Source organism: Myotis daubentonii, chromosome 6, assembly GCF_963259705.1.
Source record: "Myotis daubentonii chromosome 6, mMyoDau2.1, whole genome shotgun sequence".
NCBI lineage: Eukaryota > Metazoa > Chordata > Mammalia > Chiroptera > Vespertilionidae > Myotis > Myotis daubentonii.
In genome coordinates, this window is record NC_081845.1 from 15735761 (window position 1) to 15757122 (window position 21362).

A 21362-nucleotide genomic window follows, 5' to 3' on the forward strand; every position below is an offset into this window, starting at 1 on the left:
CTTATTTTAATTTCCAGGAAATGGTAACTTTCTTTTAATTATGATGCAAGTTAGAACAGACGTTTGGAAAGATGGCCCTCAACTTCTTTGACATTTCTCCATTAACAGATGTGCTTCTAGGTTTTCCTTCTGAGCAGAGTGATCTGGTAACTAATAGAATGTGATTGAAGTGGAGTTTCGCGACTTTTGAGGGTGATAAAAGGCAGTGCAGTTTCTGCCTGGTTTGCTGGAGCCTTGTTCTTGGAACCCTCAGCTGTGGTAGCTGCTGTGTCTAGAAGGCCACCATGTTCTGAGGAAGCCAAGCGTTAAAGGAGAGTAGATCACATGACCAGTGTCTTCAAGCTCTGCCAGCCCAGACTTGTAGGTGACTGTATCTTGAGGTCGTCCCTGTCCCCAGGCAAAAAGCCACCTCCAGCCGTGGAGTCCTCCCAGCCGAAGCTCCAGACAGTGTGAAGCAGAGACAAACTTTTCCTACTGTGCCATCTTCAAATTCCCGACCCACAGAATCTGTGAGCATGAGAGTCATTGTGTAAAACCATGATGTTTGAAGTGGATTGTTACACAACAATAGCACCTAGAACACCAGGCTTATCCTTATATTTACTTACCAATTCTTCATTTTTTTAAAAAAAACACACAGCATAACTTAGTGAAAAATAAGATGAAAATATGGCTTTTTAATCTCTGAGAAATGATTTTATTCTGAAAATTACATGTATTATATGAAATAATTTACTAAAATAATATTTAGAACTGTCTTACATTTATTGTATTTATATCTTAGGATATCTCATATTAAATGACTGAAATGTTACAGATATTCAAGTCAATGTATGCAGCTGATCACCAGCAAATAAGTACTGAGATGGCAGCATATTCATGGCACTTTACTTGATATTACATACATTACAGATTACAATAATTTGATTTAGAAAGATACAACACAAAATGTACTTAATATAAAAATATGATTGGTGAGGCATGATCATAGCTACAGCTCTGGTCATTATCATGGCATAATCTATCTTCTTGGTTTACCAACATATCTGCAAAATTTTCTCTGAACTCCAGCATTTTAGTTAAACAGATAAATGGACTTTTATTGATAAGGTTTTATGTATGAAATCTGTCATTGGATAATATTATTAGAAATGGAATTGAACTTTCAAGAGCAATCATCGCAGAAAGGCGAGAGACAATAGAATATATCTAGAGACTGCAGTCCATCTTAGCACATTTACTCGGTATTTAATAAATAATTATTGTGTAAAAGAAACACAACTTAAAATGCAAAATGGAAAAGCTTTTTAAAAAGTTGATAATATCCATTCCTGATGCTGGCATAGGGAAAATGGCAACCACATTCCTAAGTATAAACTGATAGAACCCCTCAGAGGAAAACTACTATTATTTAGCAAAAGCATCATAATTTTGCTCATTCTTTGACTCATAAACGTACTTCTAGAAATTTATCATAAGGAAATAATCAAAACATCGGCAAAAAATACCTATAAGATTAAATATTATAAAATGTATAATATTGAAACATTGGTAAAAAACTGTATTGATTTGTTATTGCTGCTATAACAAAAGTGCCAGAAATTCAGTGGCTTGAAATGCAACACATTAATTCTGTTAGTTCTATAGGTCAGAAATCTGGCCTGGGTCTCAGTGGGCTAAAAACAAGCTGTGGGCACGAATGCATTCTTTCTGAAGGCCATAGGGGAGACTCTGTTCCACTACCATTTCTAGCTTCTAGAGGTCACCTACATTCCTTGACTCAGGGCCTCCTCCCTCTATCTACAAATCAAGCAATGGCGGGTTGAAGCTCTTTTCATTTGGCATCTTCCTGGCCCTTCTTCCACTTCTCCCATTATCCTCTCCCCCAAACTCCTACATTGGAAAAGGTTATCTTTTTAACCACTCAAGCAATTAGATCGGGACTACCTAGATAACCCAGGCTCCTCTCCCCAACTCAGCGTTTTAATCACACAAAGTCTCTTTTGCGATATGAGGTCCATATTCACAGGTCCCTGGGATTTGGTGTAGCCATATTTGAGGGGCCATTATTCTGCTCAACACCAAACCTGTACGTCTAAGAAAAGACTATAATTAAATAATTGTGATACATTCTTACATTGAAATGTTATATGGTAATGAAAGCTTCATTGTATGCAGAATAATGGTAATTAAGTATTTTAAAATGTTAACTGTGCTAGGCATTGTTCTAAAAGCTTTGCATATACTGACATTTCCTTCATCCTCTCAACAACCCTAACAAATGTGCATCATTACTCCCAGGACCCCCTCTGTAGATAAGGAAACCAGGGCACAGAGAGCTAAGTAATTTGCCCAAGGTTACATGGTTGTTTAACAGAGGTTGGAATATGAAGTTAATTTGGCTGTCGAGTCAATGAGTTTAATAGTTAATGAGTTAAACACATGTTATTGATCTATTGTTAAGTGGGGGGGAAAAGCAGACTAAAATATATTCTGTATGATGTAATTCTGGTTATGTAAAAAATGGTTTGTGAAAAAATGAGATTATCCCTAGGTGGAAAGATTATGAATTATTTTCCTCTTAAAATATATATTGAAAATTATTTCCACTGCCCCCAAAACATTCCAATGAGATTTGTTGGTTTGGTACCTGTAAAGATAATTGCTGCCTTGACTTTTTAAAAACTATAGTGAACAAAGTAAAACTCAGAGTGAAATGATCGGTGTTGTTACAAAGCCAGGCTTGAGCTCTGCTCTTGCTGAAATGACTGTATTTAGCAGACAGCAGTTCACTTTGTGGCTGTGTACCTATTGCATTCCATGAATTGTTCTGGGAGATACAGGAGATAATAGGTGTGAAATAACTTGGAAGAGTGCTTCAAAGCAGGATGCTAAGGTCAGCCAGGTGGAGATGTGTATTATGTAACACATTCTCCCCACAGAAACAAGATAATTAACAATAGTTAGGTCAACAAACTAGTCAACTCAAGTCTTATGTAACTGAATTGTATATGACTTCTAAATAAAAGCGCAATTGACATTCCAATTTGAGGTCTCTCCTTCATATGCTTCTATGGGAAAGTTGATAATTCTCTTTGTCATCTTTTTCACTAAGACTCCAGGGTTAATAGGAAATGAAATAAGAAGGGTACAGCCACCTTAAGGAATAGCGCTGAATTCCTCACGATGGCACCTTGATATAAATCAGGGACTGTTCACTCTTCTGAGACCACTGTGCCAGTGATGCCAGATCAGGAATAAAAGCCCTTGCCGATTGCCTGATGTTGGTTTCTCAAGGAGCAGCCCAGACACAAATACTTGAGTGAAGTGGTTTATTTTAAAGGTGATCCAGGAAGCACTGGTAGAAGAGAAGGGAAATGAGGCAGGAAAGGAAAGAAACCATTTAAGGATGCATGAATGAGCAGGTTATCACTTCAGGCAACTGTGGGCACTACGGGCTCAACCCTGGTGGGGAAGTTAGTGGTGTAGACCCATGGTCGGCAAACTCATTAGTCAACAGAGCCAAATATCAACAGTACAACGATTGAAATTTCTTTTGAGAGCCAAATTTTTTAAACTGAAACTATATAGGTAGGTACATTGTTATTAACTTAATTAGGGTACTCCTAGGCTGGCCTTTGCTAAAAACATCCTCAATCTGATTGAGGTACATTCGCTGAGGTCGACCCCTTCCAAATCTCCCATCCACACTCGTCTTGTATACTTGTTTCACCTATCTCCTTTCCGAAAACCGACTTCTGCGCATGGGCCACGCAGTTTCAATCACACTGTACGTGTGCGCCCGCATGTGGTATTTTGTGGAAGAGCCACACTCAAGGGGCCAAAGAGCCACATGTGGTTCTCGAGCCACAGTTTGCCGACCACTGGTTTAGGGGATTAAATATCTCTTGCAGTGGCCAAGCCCATTCTGGCCAATGACCTCTGTTTCTAGGTGTGACTGACAGTAGCACCTTCCTTAGTCTCCCTTTTCCCCGCCCAAACTTTACTGGGCATGTGTCTATCTTCCCTTCGCTGGACCACTGGGGAGTGTAAAGTTGTAGCTTCCTGGTGAGGCTGCCCAAATGACATGCCTATAATATTTGGCGTTCCGTTTGCGCTTTTCCTGTTATTAATATCTAGGTTAATTACAATGTATCACAACTACATATAGTACAGCCAAGTACATACACAAAAATGTAACTGGAATGCTCAAAATTAGATATTTTTTTGCTTTTTTTACAATGCTCTTTTTTCTCTCTGAGATTCTAATGAACATGGTCACAAGTAAAGTCAGAAGTAGGACAGAGAATGCTCCACAGGCTGGTTTGGCCATCCTGAGATCATTAAAACTGGCTGACCCCTAACAATATGTACAAAAATATAAAATGTAAATTAAAAACAGAAATACATTTTCCTTTTTACAATACTTCTAAGAAAAAAGCAGGGCCTTGGAAATTTTGTTCTTTTTTTTCCCCTGTTGCAAATTCACATTGTAGTTCTGATTGGGTGGTGGAGAGTTCATGTCATCTGCAGGTGGCACTGCCCGTGGTGGGCAGGCCGACAAGACTCTCTATTCAAAGGTGACCACCTTTAGATTCCGAGACAAGAATGGAGAGTGAATAGGTCAGGATAGCCTTCTTTTCTTTTTTTAGTTTAACTTTTCTTTTTTTACTGTCTAGTCATCCTTATGAGTCTTCTGCTTCTTGTTGGCAATTAATCATTCTCATCATCTTCTAGTTAATTTTCAACTTGCAATATGATTTCAAATACCAAAATAAGGCTCAGGACCTTAGTGATAGCAATAGACAGTTCTCTAATCAATAAAAGTGGAAATGGTGAGGACAGGTGTGTTCTATTCTTTGTTCTCTAAGTAGCTACTCTAGGAGGGAGGGGCTATGCCAGGCACCAGAGATTCAGATATGAGGGGTCATATCTGGGTGTTCATAATGGAGATGGAATCTAAGAACTAAAATTCTAGTTGTTCGCCTTCTTCATGCCTTAGTTTCCTCATTGGTCATATGGGTCCTTGTGAAATCATAATGGTAATAATAAGTAACATTTATTGCATATTTCTCCATGCAGTATTTTAAATATACTCTATGTGTTAATTCATTAAATCTTCCAAATAATTTTCTAGTATAGGTCCTTCTGTCTTCCCTCCCTCCCAAATCTCTTGAGTGCTTATTGCCTTGTTCAGAGTAATTCTGGGTTCTCTTAGGCCTGATGGAGTGACCCTAGGCCATTTTTCACTGTGGGCAGTGTCATCTTTAACCCGTGTAATTTTCTGAAACTTGCCACTAAACTTGGGAATAACATCCATGTACAGGCAGAAAGCCCTCAAGCAGTCTTTTAAGGAACTTTGTGTCAAAAAGATAATGAAAATACTCTTGCATGTAGGTACCATGGAAGGGTCCTGAATACTATATATGAATATAAATTTAAAATCAGTTTCCAGCTATATACCTTACAAACCTATATAGATTTAGTCTCTTTTCAAATCTCTCAGGAAAGCTATGCTTTGAAAGCTTAGCACTACATCCAGGGCTAGCATGGGACCACAAAAGCTGTCTAGCCCACAGACTGAGGTCTCGGCTAAACAGAAAGCTGGCCATAAGCTGACCCAGCACTAAGTCCTGCTTTCCACACCAACGATGACTATTGGCCAGGACTGCAATTACAGTATCAACTTCCTGGAGGAAGACTAGGAAAGACTCATACTCCCCTTATTCCCGGGTAGATCTAACACAAGACACAAAGTAGTCATTAACTATAAAGATGAGGTTAATTTGCTTTTCTCTGAATATGAATGCTAATGTAATCATTTACATAGTGCCAACAATGGAAATAAACAGAAGACCCAGTTAAACCACTAATGTACAGGCCCATACCACTTGGCAAAACACGGAAGCCAGCAGTGCTGAAAAAAAGCAATTAATGCTTATATGTAAAATGAGTCGTAGGACTGCATGGGGCTTGAGGAACAATTTATTAAATTGAACCAGTGTGACACTAGCAATAGTTATAAGTCCTATTTGAAACCACTTCACTTCGCGAGCCACATGTGGCTCTTTGGCCCCGTGAGTGTGGCCACGAAGTTTCAATCGCACTGTACGTGCGCGCCTGCACGTGGTATTTTGTGGAAGAGCCACACTCAAGGGGCCGCAGTTTGCCGACCAGCGGTTCTCAACCTGTGGGTTGCAAACCCTGAAAATACATCCTGCAGATCAGATATTTACATTAGGATTCATAACAGTAGCAAAATTAGTTATCAAGTAGCAACGAAAATAATTTTATGGTTGGGGATCACCACAGCATGAGGAACTGTATTAAAAGGGTCGCAGCATTAGGAAGGCTGATAACCACTCTAATTAGAAAAGAGGATGAAAGTGATTATTTCCACTAGAACCATGACAGAGATAAGCACAGGATAGCACTGGGCTCCAGTGGAGAGGACCTGGCACAGACAGGAAACGGTAATTAGAAAGACTCTCCTAGAGTACATGCCCTTAACCAGAATCGAACCTGGGACACTTCAGTCTGCAGGCCAATGCTCTATCCACTGAGCAAAACCAGTCAGGGCTCTTCTCTCTTCTTTTTCCCTAGAAGAAGGAAAGGAGAAAGGCAGAGGGTTTTGAATCCGTACCAAAAGGAGGGAAAAAGAGCTCTACATGGACACAGAGCAGTCCAAGTAAGACCCCAGAGACTTTAAATAGTGTGCAAGTTGGGGAATTATGTGCTCCAACCATAAAATGAAAGGATGGGAGGAGATGAGGTTGGAGAAAGGGATCCCAGGCTGTCCTCACATGGAAGTCATTACAAAGCCTCTCTTTCCCACACTCCCTCCTCATCTCTTTCTCCCTTTCACCAGGTTCATCTATTTGCTTTAAAATAACCACTCAATTGAAAATAATTCAGGATGGAAGACTTGCAACATAAATGGCATCTGTGAATGCTCTGGAAATTATTCTGTTATATACATCATTCTTTTTGAAGTTGTTTTATCTTCCTTCTAAAGAGCTCTGGCAGGTTTGGCTCACTGGATAGAGTGTTGACCTGTGGACCTGTGACAGGTTCGATTCTGGTCAAGGGAGGTGGTAGAGGTAGAGAGGTAGAGGTAGAACTCAGATGATTTATAAGAAATGTTGTGGAATTACATTCCCTCATTGCTTTTTAAAATTTATTTTAGAGAGAGAGGGGAAAGGAGAGAGATTTGTTGTTCCACTTAATTATTCATATTCATTGGTTGGTTCTTATAGGTGCCTTCAGTAGAGATTGAACTGTCAAACTTGGCATATTGGGTTGATGCTCTAACCAACTGAGCTACCTGGCCAGAGCCTAGGACCACTCAGACTCTTGCTGGGTACAGGGCAACTGCTGTGGGATTATCGATGGACCCACATACATGCATTATTGCAATTACGAATTTTAACAAATAATAGAATGCTTTTCACAATATGGCAACAGCTTCTTTAATATTCAACATCAATGTGCAGCTTTCTTTTTGGTTGGCAATACAAGATACCTGCCTCTCCAGCAGCTCCTGGACTGCTACCGTGTGTAATGACAGAACTACTAACAGAAATATTTGCTACTAGATACATCTGCCTTCACTTTCACCAAGAGTTGTGGAGCTGCTATTACCTACCAGGCCCACAGTGGGTAACAGCAGGTCTGGGGTTTTGTAATTTCATTAACATTAAAAGGTATTTTTCAGAGAAAAGCCCATTTACAAATGTGGTGATTAAAAGTAGGCATTCTTGCCCTGGCGGGTTTGGCTCAGAGGATAGAGCGCTGGCCTGTGGACTGAAGGGTCCATCCAGGGTTGGATTCCAGTCAAGGAATGCATGGGCTAGGGGCTCAGTCCCCGGTGGGGGGTGTGCAGGAGGCAGCCAACCAATAATCCTCTCTCATCATTGATGTTTCTCTCTCCCTCTCCGTCTCTGAAATCAATAAAAATAGATTTTTAAAAAAGAGCGTAAGAGTAGGCATTCTCATTATAGTAAAATATTCGCGTTGCATAAATTTAACAAATCAAATTCCTTTTTGATTCTCTATGGTTGACAAAAAATTTCTGAAAATTCAGTCTCGGCGTCTGGAGACTGGGGGGGGGGGGGGGGGGGGTGGGTCCCTAAGTCCTATTCCATTTCTTTAGGTTTGGTTACTCTGTTCTATCTATTCAGAGTTAGCAATCATTTGGGAACTGGGAAGATAACTTGTGAGTTTCCCGAACCTTTCTCATTTCTTATCAGTCTCGCACCTCATTCCAATGACTCGGTACCCTACCGGATCCTCACTGCCTGGGACAGTTAATCGGGAATGCTAGCTGCCTGGTGCTACAAAGGAAACTGGACCCTTGCATCCTGAAGACTCAGGCCCCAGGGGCCGCCACCTGGGACAGTCTGCTCCGCTCTTCAGGTTTCGGCCCGCAGGTGGCAGCAGCGGGCTCCCCGCGCGTCCCCGCAGGTCACCGGAGCCGCCGCACAGCTCCGGGCCGGCGCTCCCCAGCGCGCTCGGCAGCCTCGACCTCCAGGAATCCTCACCCCGCCGGGACGGGGCTTCAGGCCCAAGGGCTGGCGTGCTGACGCGGTTTCCGATCCTTGCCTTCCTTGAGTGCAAACCAACAACCGTTTGCAGCAGCAACTGCAACTCTGATTGCGTCTCTACTCCCTCCGGTTCCCAATTTCCCTAACAACTCCCGCAGCGACCGGCTCCCTTTCCCGGAGCCGCGTCTGCCCCGCAACTCTCCCCGCACCGGCCTCGCAGCTCCTCGGAGCCGGTGCCAGGCAGCTGGCGGCGCCCCTCTCCTCCTGGGCTCGCACTTGCCCCACGCAGGTTTCCCGGACGGGCGGGATGCTGGGGCCGCACCCCCCTGTCATTACCCCATCCCCTTCGCTAGCCCTTCGCTTTGTCCCTTCTCCCCCAAACACACACACACGCACCCACGCTCTCACACCTCGCTTGCTTATAGTGCTCCAGGCTCGTGGCGGGCGCAGGACCTTCACCAGCCCAGCAAGTCACGGCCATGCCGCCCACACTCCTCGCCCCTCGGACCCCAGCGCCACCAACGCCGCCGCCGCCGGCTCTGCGCCGCTCCTTCTCGCCCAGACCCCGCGGCCCCCGCGCGCAGGCCGGCCGGGCTGGAAGAAGTTGACGCCCTGGGAGGGGCGCGGGGCGCGGCTGAAGGCTCCGTTGGAGGAGGATTAACATCTGGGCGAGGGGAGGGGCCGCGCCGCGGCGAGACGCGCGGCTGCAGGACGCGGCGCGGATCCCGCATCACTGCGCGCAGCAGCCGCCGCCGCCCGGGACCGCGGATCCCGGACGCCCCCTCCCGGCCCGCGCCGAGCCCCCGCCCCCTCCTCATTGGCCCCGCAGATCCGGGCGCCCCGGAGCCGCGCGGCGCAGGGAGGCGGGCAGCCGCCCCCGGAGCCGGCGGGCGGGGAGCGCGTGGCTGGCGCGCGTCGGGCGGGCGGGCGCGGGCGCAACTTCGCGGCCAGATGCCCGTGGGCGCGGCGGCGCGGCGAGGCCACTGCTGCTGCCCCTGCGGGCCCCGGGCGCGTCTCCACGGGCGGCGTTGCCCGCGGCGCGGCGTGCGCACCGAGCGAGTGAAGGTATGTGCGGCGGGCGCGGCTGGAGCGGCCGCCGCCGCGGCGCCTGCAGGTCCTAATGCCTGTCCGTTCCCAGGACGCTGGCAGCGGCAGCCCGGAGCCCCCCAGCCCTCGGCAGGTCTGCCTGTCCTTCCCGGCGATCTGATTGGATAAAGTGGGGGCTCGACGGTGGCCGACGCGGGACAGTCTGGCTGTGGCAGGGGTCTCGGAAACCATGGGTTATTGCAATGGCAGGTGCACGCTGATCTTTATCTGTGGCATGCAACTGGTAAGTGGCACTTGGGTCCTCTTCTCCTGTAACGCGCCTCTGAGCTAGTGGGCAGGGGGTGTCAGTATTGGGTCTGCAGTGGATGAGAATGGGAGAAAAAGTAAAAGAGAAAAGGTGACATATATTGTCTATATTTAAAATGATTTCAGGGAGACGCGCGGTGTGGTACAGGGGTGAGCCTTCCACCCCCCACCTATTGCTGTCCCTCGGAAGACAGTTTGGCGGGTGCGGGTTAAACTTGTCTTTAATTTAAGCAAAGCAAGATTAGCTGTTGTTCTTTTATGCTTTGCATTCCCATGACTGTAATAACGTGTTCGTCACATGTAATACAGGTAACAGAGAAATGTGGAATTTTTTTTTTTTTTACTTCTATACGCCTATTTTTGCAGTATCTTTGTTTCTTTATTGACGTGTTATTTTTCACGGAATATATTGTCTTATAAGTCTAATGCTGTAACAAACCAGTATGTAGGGCAGATGATATCGTTAAAGTGGCTTGATCTGGAAGCCACATTGAGTTTTAAAAGTATGTAGATTGAAGAGAAATACTTAGATGAACTTAGCAACACCATTGCCAATGACCGGACCAGTAGCCTTCAAATCACAATTATTGCAAATAGTTCTAAGGAAGAAATATTCTCTTACATTATGCATGTAATTGCTCCTGAAATAGATACTATTGTTTGATCCTGTAGGGTGGAGAATTATATGTACTACTTCTTGAGGAACGTTGTTCAGTTTTAAAGAGGCAAGGAGCCAATAATGGAAGTGCCATGTCTCTGAATTTAAATTTCCTAAGGGCAACAGAAAGAGGGGCTGAAAATACTTTAGAGGTGAAAAATAGACCACTGTAAGTGGTTAATTTGAACTAGGAGGTACTTGCTCGCTCCTGTTATAAAATAGCTTTCCCTGGAAAGTATATATTAATCTGAATAGCCACTTACGTTTCGAACAACTGTTTCGTAAAGGCTGAAAGGACAAGACTGACGGAAATTTCTGAGAGTCCAATCAGTAAAGTATTCAGAAGAGCAAGGATTTGCTAATGAAACTGATAGAATTCCTTAAGTGTTCTTCTTTGTTATCAGTTGTCATGAGTGGTAGTTGCTGTTATTGTTTTGTTCAGTATTTAGCTGAATAGTTCTTTTTCTTGTGTATTATCTCAGGATGTTTATCTTTTCCAGGAAAGTTATCTTATGACATATATTTCGACCTGTGAATTAAGAAAAAGAAGATAGACATATCAATATAATTTTAAGAATGTAATATTTTCTTAATGATGCATAAACCACTTTATTTTTTTCTACCACACATTAATTTATGTTTTAAAAGAAAGTATTTTTACTCTTAATGATAAAGCTGATCAGAACAATAAGAGAGCTTACTTTGTTAAACTACATTAGGCTAAGTATACCAAATTGCATAAACATTTTCAAAACATTTTTATATTCATATATGAGTTGGAAAAGAAAACATTTGCTTATTCATTGTGTAAAAGCATAAAACTGAGAATGAGTGGGTGGGAAATATCATTCTTATACTCCTTTGAATTTCAGTTTTAAAAATATGATTTAACTTTAACCATTTAACATAGTAGAGCTTTATTATGGCAAATGTAGGCATTAGATCGATATGGTGCTTTGAGTGACTACAAACTCTTCAAGAACTTAAACAATTTAAGAAAAACATAAATATGCAAATAGGGAAGCTGAATACACAAAGTAGAAGGATAAGGCTCAAGGTTTATGTGTGCATGTGCATGTGCGTGTGTGTGTGTGTGTGTGTGTGTGTGTGTGTTCCTATGCATGCCTACATGCAGTGGGTTTTAGGAAAGGTGCTACATCACTAATGAAACAGAAATTCTGATCAGAGCTAAGTTCTCTAACAAAATAGAATTTGCTGCAACATATGAGTGCTCAATCTAAGCAAGGATACACATTTGAATCCCAAGAAATATTTTATGCTCAATAAGGATCATGAGATTTTTTTTTCCCATTCAGACTTATGTGCTACCAGGATAATATAATTAGCAGCCATGTTCATGCAGATGCAGAACAAAAAACAAAGGAGGAAGAATATCCCATTGGCTTGATAGGGAGGGGTGGTCACATTTAAAGGACTGCAGAGATTTCTGGTAATTGTTGCTTCTTAGGAATATAGTATTTCATTTTAAATGAAATAATTATTTTCAAGTTAATAGTTGCAAAGCCCTGAACAACAAAAAAATTAGGTGGGTGTATATATTTTCCTTTGCTCTTGATAGATCTGTAAAACTTTTTGTATCTTTGAGCTATTTTGAGTAAAGATTGTTTTATAAGTAGCCAGCTTTCCAGAATAAGTTATGACTCATGTACCACTGACTGACACAAAAGTTCACTTAGTTTTGTTTACTTCTAAAGTGTGTAGTGTGGGTTCTTAGAACATTTGGATGTAGTCTTTTTGTAGCTGTACAGAAAAATTTTAGTTTGTAAAAATTAATTGAAGACCGTGATAGTCTAAGATGGGAACTTTATTGAATTTCTTTCTTAAGTAACTTTACGTTTCTGAAAACATTTACCTCCAATTCTGTAAGTAGAGTATATTTTCATTAGACTTAAATAAATATTTATGTTACATAAACTTGCAATTATCTTAGTAGCAAACGAGGTAGCTTTTGGTGTTGTGGAAACGGGAACCTCATTTGTTACTTTTTTAACAAGTGAAGGACAGAGACTAACCCTGCAGAGACAGTTATCTGTCAAGATTCTATGTAGTTGCTTTTAATTCGTTAAACATGCCTTTAATTTAATGCTTGGCAGAATACAAGTGTGAATAAATATACATTCTTTTAAAAATCAGGTTATAAAACAAGACATTGGAATTTCATACAACAGAGATATAATACAAAATGTTCATTTCATGGCTCTCTGAGCTATATAGTTACTCCAACTTCAGGTTTTAGGTGTTTCCTACCCAAAGGGCTGTGATCTCTGGAAACTGATTTGCTGCACATATAGAATCTGGAGTTTAAGCTCATAATCTCAAGAAGGTAATTTTCCTCTTATCATTGCTGTTCTTAATGCTCAGAAACTGAAGATTTCAGGGAGTAACAAAAATCATCATGGCATTTGAAGGGGTGGATATAGCGGGTGCAGGATAAGAACAATTTAAAGCAGCGGTTCTCAACCTGTGGCTCGCGACCCCTTTGGCGGTCGAACAACCCTTTCACAGGGGTCGACTAAGACCATCCTGCATATCAGATATTTACATTACGATTCATAACAGTAGCAACATTACAGTTATGAAGTAGCAACGAAAGTAATCTTATGGTTGGGTCACAACATGTATTTAAAGGGCCGGAAGGTTGAGAACCACTGATTTAAAGTCTTATTTGCAACTTGTACCAGTTTGAAAAAAGTTTCAGCTTTAAAAAATGTTTGGTTGAATGAAAGAGTCCTTTATATAAATATTGAAAAATATCACTCAGTAATAATATGGAAGAATATAACTTACTTTAGATGTCAAAGACAGCTTTGTTTTCTAGTAAGGAAATTCAAAATCGCCCCCATTGTATACACAGGGCTCCTGTGTGGCACAAAGCATGAGTCCTAAACTATTGAAAGAAAGCACAGATTTACATTCAACAGATTAACACTTGGAAATGTCATTCTCGCCTGTGCTCTATGAAATATGGCTAACTCAGAGCAGGTGCAACTAACAATGGGGTTAGTACACATGCGTGTGCAGCTGTGTGAAGAAGCACGTTTGAAACTTAATTAAGAATGATCAGTTGCTTTCTCCTTCACCGTCACTAAGCGCTTTCAGGGGTACACATTTATTAGAGAAGGCCATGAGTACATAGATGGGCTACAGAGAAACAAACTTGTTATAACCATGGAGTATCTGAGTGGTGTCAGTCGTGACTTTGTGCAGTGTTCACCCTTACATGCCTTTTAGTTACGTCTTAGAAGACAAAGCAGTACCTCGGAAAGTGCAGGCAGGCTGTTACGCTTTTCCTAGGATACTTTGCACAAGTTTGAAAGTTCTCTGCAAGTGCAGAATTTTACCTGTCAAACACTCCTGCTCAGAGAATTAAACATTTTAGATTCCGATATCATTGATAATCCAATCTTGAGGTCGTTAATCAATCTGATTCCTGGAGAAGACTAAAACTTTCCAGGTAATACTTCAGAAACATATAGTGTAAATGGATGCTAAGAGTTTGCTAAGTTGTAAACTTACTTTCTTCTTTTTAGACATTGTCTATATTTGCACCCCAACATTTTGACACACACACACACACACATATATGTGTGTGTGTGTGTGTGTGTGTGTGTGTGTATTCTTTCATTGTAATTCAGCGCTACTCTCCTCTAATGTTTACCAAGAAAGATGTAGAAACTTCTTCCAGGGTCCTGCTCTGTTTCTTGGTTCACACACCGAGTGGCAGCTTTTTTCCTCATACACCCGAAGTTTCAAATAGCCAGTCTGTGCAGAGATGTCCCTCTTTCTCCAATAAAATAAAGCTTTGGATGGGCAGCGTTTCCTGTGCAGAATGCCAGAGTCATCTCTGGCAGGGGCCCGTGTGTGGGCGGTGGCCCGGGAATGCAGACGCGCACTCCCACCTCCTTCCCTCGGATGCTTTACTTTGGGGTCAGAGTCTCCTCTTGCCAAGTCAGGAATTTCAGAATGGCATTCTCTCTCTCTCTCTCTCTCTCTCTCTCTCTCTCGACAAAAATAAAATCTGAGACAGAAGCACATTTTAATATTTCTACATTTATACTGTATATAAAAATATTAACATCATGGCATCCATTGCATTAAATATTTATATATACTACTAATGGCTAAAATTTCAAAGGCTGTATTTCAGTTATTTAGTAGACTTTCAAGCAGCTCAGTGTAATTTTTCAAAAGTAGCTTTGAGACAAATATTGCTAATAATGGAAATTACCCTATATCCATGCCTTAAAAATGTAATGTCAGAAATCAAACACACATGCAGGAGAAATATTTCTAGTCTTTTTTTTTTTTTTCATCTAGATAAAGAACTCTTCCAGTTTTGGTGCCCTTTCTCTCCCATAGAAACTTATTAGTGTTTATTGTCCATATAGTAAAATACATAGGTCACCAAGATAGGATGTTTATCTAGGATTCTTTTCCCCCCATAACAACAATAGAAACAAGTACTGTGTCTATGCATACTTCATTTCAGTAGGGTGGGAATAACAGTGTTCTTACCAACCCCAGGAAAGTGAAGGACATTTAAAAGTTATGAAGGCATTTATATTGTTTTCTTTGTCCAGGCAGGGTGTAAAATGAAATTAACAAACTGGTTTCTCTTCTTTTAATATTTCTGGTGTGTTTAATTTGAAAGCTCTTACTATGTAAGGCATTACTTGCGCCATGTTCTTGAAAGCAGTGTTTTCCTTTTGCTTAACCCCTAAAACAGGCTCTGGGTTTAACTGATAGAAATAGTTGTAACTTTTAATCTAATGCAAGCTATAGACCTTATTTTTCAACCTGGAGTAGAGTTAGTGTGACTTTTAATGCTAACAAATCGTACCTTTTAAATTACTTATGGATCACATGCTAAATTTGATCCCTCTAAAAACACTTTGAAAACTTACAAATCGATTAACTTTTATATGCACTTTGAAAAAATAGTGTTGTTTTTTTTTTTTAAAAAAAAATTTTGTATTTTTAAAGCTTGTTATGCTTTAAAAATCCAGTTTTGCCAAGTACTTAATAATGAAAACTGTTGAAATTTATTGGAGGCTTGTTCTGGGCTAAATACTAAGTATATATCATTTTCATTGATTTCTTCCTAACAATCCTATGAGATAGGTAATAGATATCAATACCCCATTTTACAGAGGAAGAAACGGAGGCTTTGGAAGTTTAAGGGGCTTTCTTAAGTTTCCCTCTTAGTAAGTGAGTGGGAGAGCTTACGTTTAAATCCAGGTTTGTTCGACTTGGAGACAGACTTGAGTTTGTGCCACTGAGCTACTCTGCATCCTTTCCATGTAACATAAGCCTATATCATTTAGCTTACGTTTGTTTTACTAACAAAGGCAACATATACCTACTAATTCCTGATGGACACAGTCGTCACACAAGACTAAGCCTACGCAGTGGGGATGGCGCTGAGGCCAGCCTCCTGTCCAAACCTGACTGGCCGGGTGCACTTGGGTTTCATGACTATGAGCTGCGCTGAGTGGACTAGAGAATGAAAGGAGAGGCTTCCCCAGGCAGAACCAGTGCCTCTTGCTGAGTGAGTGCGCTCTAACCTAAAAGCACTCGTGTCAGCTCTACTCTACAGCAGTCATCGCTGGGGAGAGCTTGTGTTTCTGTTGTGAGGGGTGGGTTAAGGACACAGCTTCTATGCATGTCTGGCCAACTATTGAGAAATAATTACTCAGTAATGGCTTGGAAACCTTCTCAGGTTCGCTTAGAGAAGATTCTATGGGAAGAAGAAACATATTCATTTTTCTCAACTTCCTGTTCTTTATGAAACCATTCCATGATATCCTAAGTCCACCCAGGCTACTACTGGTGAGATTATTAGTTAAATTATTGTTGGAAATGACTTTGAGTAATAAGTTATTTAAATGTGCGTTTGTTTTTTTTCAAATTTATTTTTAGAGAGAGGAAGGGAGAGGGAGAGAGAGATTGAAGCATTGATGAGAGAGAAACATCGACATAAATCGACTGCCTACTGCTTGCCCCCCCCCCCCCCCCCCCCCCCGGGATTGAGCCCATAACCCAGTTATGTGCCCTGACCCCGACTGGGAATAGAACCTGTGGCCTACCAGCCTGGCTAGTACAGGTTATTTAAAATGTGCATTGAATGTCCTAGAGCGCTTTTAGAACTGGAGTCTGAGGTCAAAATCATTGGCAGGTCTTTTCTATGCAAATCAGTAGGCCCACACCGGAGTTCTGGTTTAGTAGGTCTAGGGGAGGGCCTAGAACTAGAATTTGCATTTCTAATGAGTTCCCAGGGGCACTGTTGATGCTTGTCAGGGACCAAACTTTGAGAACTCCAGGCCTAGAACACAGATCTTCTTTAATGGTATGTGAATGCATGACCTGTTTATGAAATTCTTCAACCCAACCAGATAAATAGCTCATTTCTTCATTTGACTTGTTGTTCATGTGAAAGAAAACCATTTTTTTTAGGACCCAGTATGCTTATTTCTGACTTCTAGCTTGGTCGCTATTCAGAAGTTTAAATAAGGGAACTAGAAGGTCTTTTCACAGCATTAGCGTCTTTGCAATAAATAGCGATATAGAAAAATCTGAAAGAGATTCCGTGCCTCCAATATACCCTGTGTGCCTGGCGATGCTGGAGCAGAATTGGTTTCTTCATCTGCCTCTCTTTCTAGCCGAGCCCCTCAGTCTAAATTTCTGGAACAGCTTCTCACTTTGCCTGGGGGGGGGGGGGGGGAGAGAGAGAGAGAGAGAGAGAGAGAGAGAGAGAGAGAGAGAGAGAGAGGTGGGAATATGCTGAAAAAGCACTGGGCTAAGTGAGAAGGCAGATTTTTCTCTGCCCAGTCTAGTGCTCTCACAGTGGACAAGTAAATAACTGTGACTTTGCTCCGGCCATTTATATTCCTGAGTGTCATTTCCTCATTTGAAAAGTGGGGCAGGTAATTCGTGACCTATTTACCCTATGGAACGCCTGGGAGCATCTGGGGAGAAAACAGTGCTTAAAGATGACGTGAAAGAGCTTCACAAATTTAAGGCTTTATTGTTGTGTTACTGCCAATACCTGGAAAATCTTGGTAATTGTTAATAGTTTAATATTTCAGGAATGTTCCTCTAGCCAGAGTAGGAACAGTTACTGGAATGCTGATATATCACTTGACCTGTGCCCCTCGTTGCCATGACTAGTTTCCTGTAGAAACATGTTTTCTTCACGCACCATCATTTTTGTCCGAGGGGGTGCTACATAAATAAGGATTTTAACACGAGGTGCGGTTGGTTTAAATCGATAGAACAATATACTGCTGTGTGTGAGGTACCTACTTTAAGTGTCCATTAGGAATTAAACTTAGATTTTGCAAACCAGTCAGCATGCTTTCTCTTCAAGCCTGCAATTCTAAAACTGTGTTCTGTGGGAGCTAGTTCTGCAAAATGATCTGCTAAACGTGAGCTCTGAGGTTAAATAAGTTTTGCAACACTGCAGGTTTTATTCCCTCTCCTACCTTATCCTTAAGAGTCACAAAATATACTAGCAGTTCCAGGAAGTCCTAAACTGAAGAAACCCTTGCTTAAGTCCATTTATCTCCCCAAATACTTGCAAAGTGCTTACAATGAACCAAGGAACCTCTTTCTTTCTGATACCCCTATTAATCTTCTGTGGAACTAGTATTTTCAGAAACACTTTCAGTGAAATTTTTCCTCTAGGCTAATGATACAGCCCGAAAGTTAATACTGTTTTTTATCTAAACAATGTTTGAAGGCTAAGAATTCAGCGTGGAAAGTTTTAACCCATTTAACAGATACATGACATATAGGGACGCATAAGGATGTTTAAGAATATTATTATCATGTAGTTAAAATAAATGAAGGGAACCTGGTTTTCAGATACGTGGCTGTTACTTTTATGTGTACTTGAGTTTCTTGAAATTATATTTCAGCCACTAAAATCACAACCCTTAACAGTGATATGAAGTCAAGCCCCATTGCTGATGTAGCAAGGAAGAGGACATGGTGCAGTAAGTTTCCAAGGATGTTCGGAACTTCGGAACACCTGGCAGAGGGCAGCTGAAGAAGCACTTTCTTTTAAAAGCGGTGATGAGGAGCAGTGCCTGTACCCTACATCTAAAACCAAACTCACTCTTCTAGCAGCATATCCTAAACCTCTGCCTTTGCAGGCCCAGTGGTGGGGAGTGAGTCCTCATACTCACTTTTGTTTTCTAATCAATGCATACACTCTAAAACAGTGGTACATTTAAAACCCCAACAATGTTGCATTCTTTGAAAACAAATGGGTCTTAGTTTGGAATGGAGGGATCAGATCTCTCCTGTTAACAGAAGTCTTTGTATGCATTCGTATGATGCTAATCGCACAAAAGAATAAGGAGGTGTTTCAAATCCTTTAACCGATAGCTGTGTGTCAAGTGATGGAGAGTCAATGTGATGTCTAAAATGTTCAGTGGTAGGGAACTCATGTGCGCCTTATCTGTATGGGCTCCTAGCCATAGGAGATACATAAGGCAGATCTCTCTAAGCATTACTTGTATAAAGGGCAGTCTCTAATGGCACTGGGGAGAAAGTGGGGAGGACTTCTCCAGGCTCCAGTGAGAAGAGCGCGTCATAGCCCAGTGGCGTGCTGCATTTATGTGTTCTAGGCCGCTGGAGAAGGGGGGTGCCCATTAGTCTTGGTCTTGAGCATCTCCTTGGCCTTGAGCTTGCTCCTGGAGGCCAGAATTCATTCCTCCTTATGACACAGGGAATCTGACTTCATTCTCTTTGTGAGATAAGAATCATATGCCCGAGAGCAAGCATGTCAAACTCGCGGCCCACTGGCCGCCTGCGGCTCACAACGACTATTTTTGCGGCCCAGCCAATATGACGGTATGTAAGAAACGTTTTAATAAAAATATCGTAACTTAATTTTTACAATCTCCTGTTATACATAATTATGAATAACGGGCTACAACGTTCGCTAATGACTGATTACTATAATTGTGTTGCATTCATTTCCCTTACGTGCCTTATGCACAGGCACACCATTTCTCTCCACTAATACCAGCAGCGAATATTCTAGCAGCCGATGGCCACGTCATTAGTCTTGGACTGACTCGTTTGGTGTGCGCAACAGGAAATATTTTGCTTTCGGAGAACAAGAAAAATAGGTTTAATTGCATTACGCTTATTAATCTGTGCAGTTACGCTTATTAATTTGTGCAGTTATTCAGTGTCTGGTAACTTAATATTCAAGAAAAAAACATTAATTTTTATTAAAATGTTCTATTATTTTATGTTAATGATTACTCATTTATTGCAGCCCTTTGTATTCAGCATGTCTCTATCGAAATAAACCTACATTCCTATGAAAATTGAAGCTTTTGTTTTTTTACGGCCCACATAAACTTAAAACTTATTTATTTGGCCCGTGTTAGCCTTTGAGTTTGACATGCTTGGCCTAGGGTATATGGTGTATCCAGGTCCTACTGTTGCCAATGGAAATTGGGCTCTTTCATGGGATTGAAGAAAGGATGCCAAGGTCCCACCCATGGGAGACTGTGGTGTTGCAAGATGTATTGGGGTGGAAATAGACCCCTGGGTTATCAGTGTCCCATCTCTCTCCGCCCGCCGTTGAAAAAGTCCCATCTTGCCTTCATTAAGGCCAAAACAAAGGCCAGTGTGCAGAGATTGTTTCATATTTAAGTTTATCCTGTGGAGCCTGTGCGGCTGCCGCCCCAGTTGGCTGCTAGGCCCGCATGGTCGCGTGTGCTCTGATGAGAAAGCTCTTCCCTGTTCCCCTGGGTTATGAGCAGGAGCTTTTTCAAAATAACCAGCTTCCCGCCCTGACGGTTTGGCTCAGTGGCTAGAGCGTCAGCCTGCGGACTGAAGGCTTCCAGGTTCAATTCCGGTCAAGGGCATGTACCGTGGTTGCGGGCACATCCCCAGTGGGAGGTGTGCAGGAGGCAGCTGATGGATGTTTCTCTCTCATCGATGTTTCTAACTCTCTATCCCTCTCCCTTCCTCTCTGTAAAAAAATCAATAAAATATATTTAAAAAACAAAAAAAACCCAAAAACAAAATAACCAGCTTCCCAAATCTCATGTGCCTTGATGGGTCCAACCCTGATCAGTGACCCCTTTCCCAAGTTAGACCTACAGGCCTCTGTGGTCAAGCCCCTCCCCGCTGTGCCATTTTGACTTCTATTGGGCCTGGGCCTACCTCTCCCCCTCCCCCTGACAATTTGGTATCTAGGGCAGGACAGTGCTTCTGGGGAGATTTCCTGGTCACTGGGAGGGGTTAAGTCTCCTCGGGGGCCAAGTCCCCTGGAGCCTGGTGAAGCTGCCGCCTCCTGGTGAAGCACACAGGCTCATGTGCCCACTCAGCGCCCCAGCCCATTAGGCTCAACAATGTCCAATTTTCCTTTAATATCTCACTACCTATGGCAACGCTACTGGTTTGTTCCAGTTGATTACTCTGAGGTGCAGAGCCGAGATTGGGTCAGTGAATGTGTTTAACTATAGGTACTGGGAGCAGTGAGCGAGCTAAATATTTGAAAGCTTGAGAAGCTATTGTGAATTTGATATTACACAGGTGGTAGAGAGCCCAAGTCTCCTTTTCCCTCCTTTCTTTTTAAATAAAGTTGGCTCACAGATTTGATGATAGTGAACCTGTAACATATGATTTTTCTAAAATATTGGCACTTTGTGTTGGATTATGTATTTTTTACTCTTGTCAATAGGAATTACATTTTTAAAATAAGTTTTATTTTTGCCCATCTTTCATAAAATACGGTTTCACTTATTCATTTGAAGGATGGT

At 42.0% G+C, this 21362-nt stretch overlaps 1 protein-coding gene across 2 annotated transcripts in view; it reads left to right on the forward strand.

Moving 5' to 3' along the window:
* Window positions 1-9347: 9347 nt before the first annotated feature.
* NKAIN2 (sodium/potassium transporting ATPase interacting 2) overlaps window positions 9348-21362 on the forward strand; it is an 806271-nt gene continuing 794256 nt past the window's right edge. Inside the window, exon 1 of one of the 2 annotated variants that reach the window (XM_059700239.1) lies at window positions 9348-9873. In XM_059700239.1, coding sequence (XP_059556222.1) covers window positions 9820-9873 — 54 coding nt within the window. In that variant the 5' untranslated portion in view covers window positions 9348-9819. The remainder of the gene's footprint in view (window positions 9874-21362) is intronic. The other variant, XR_009453396.1, reaches the window with a different exon arrangement.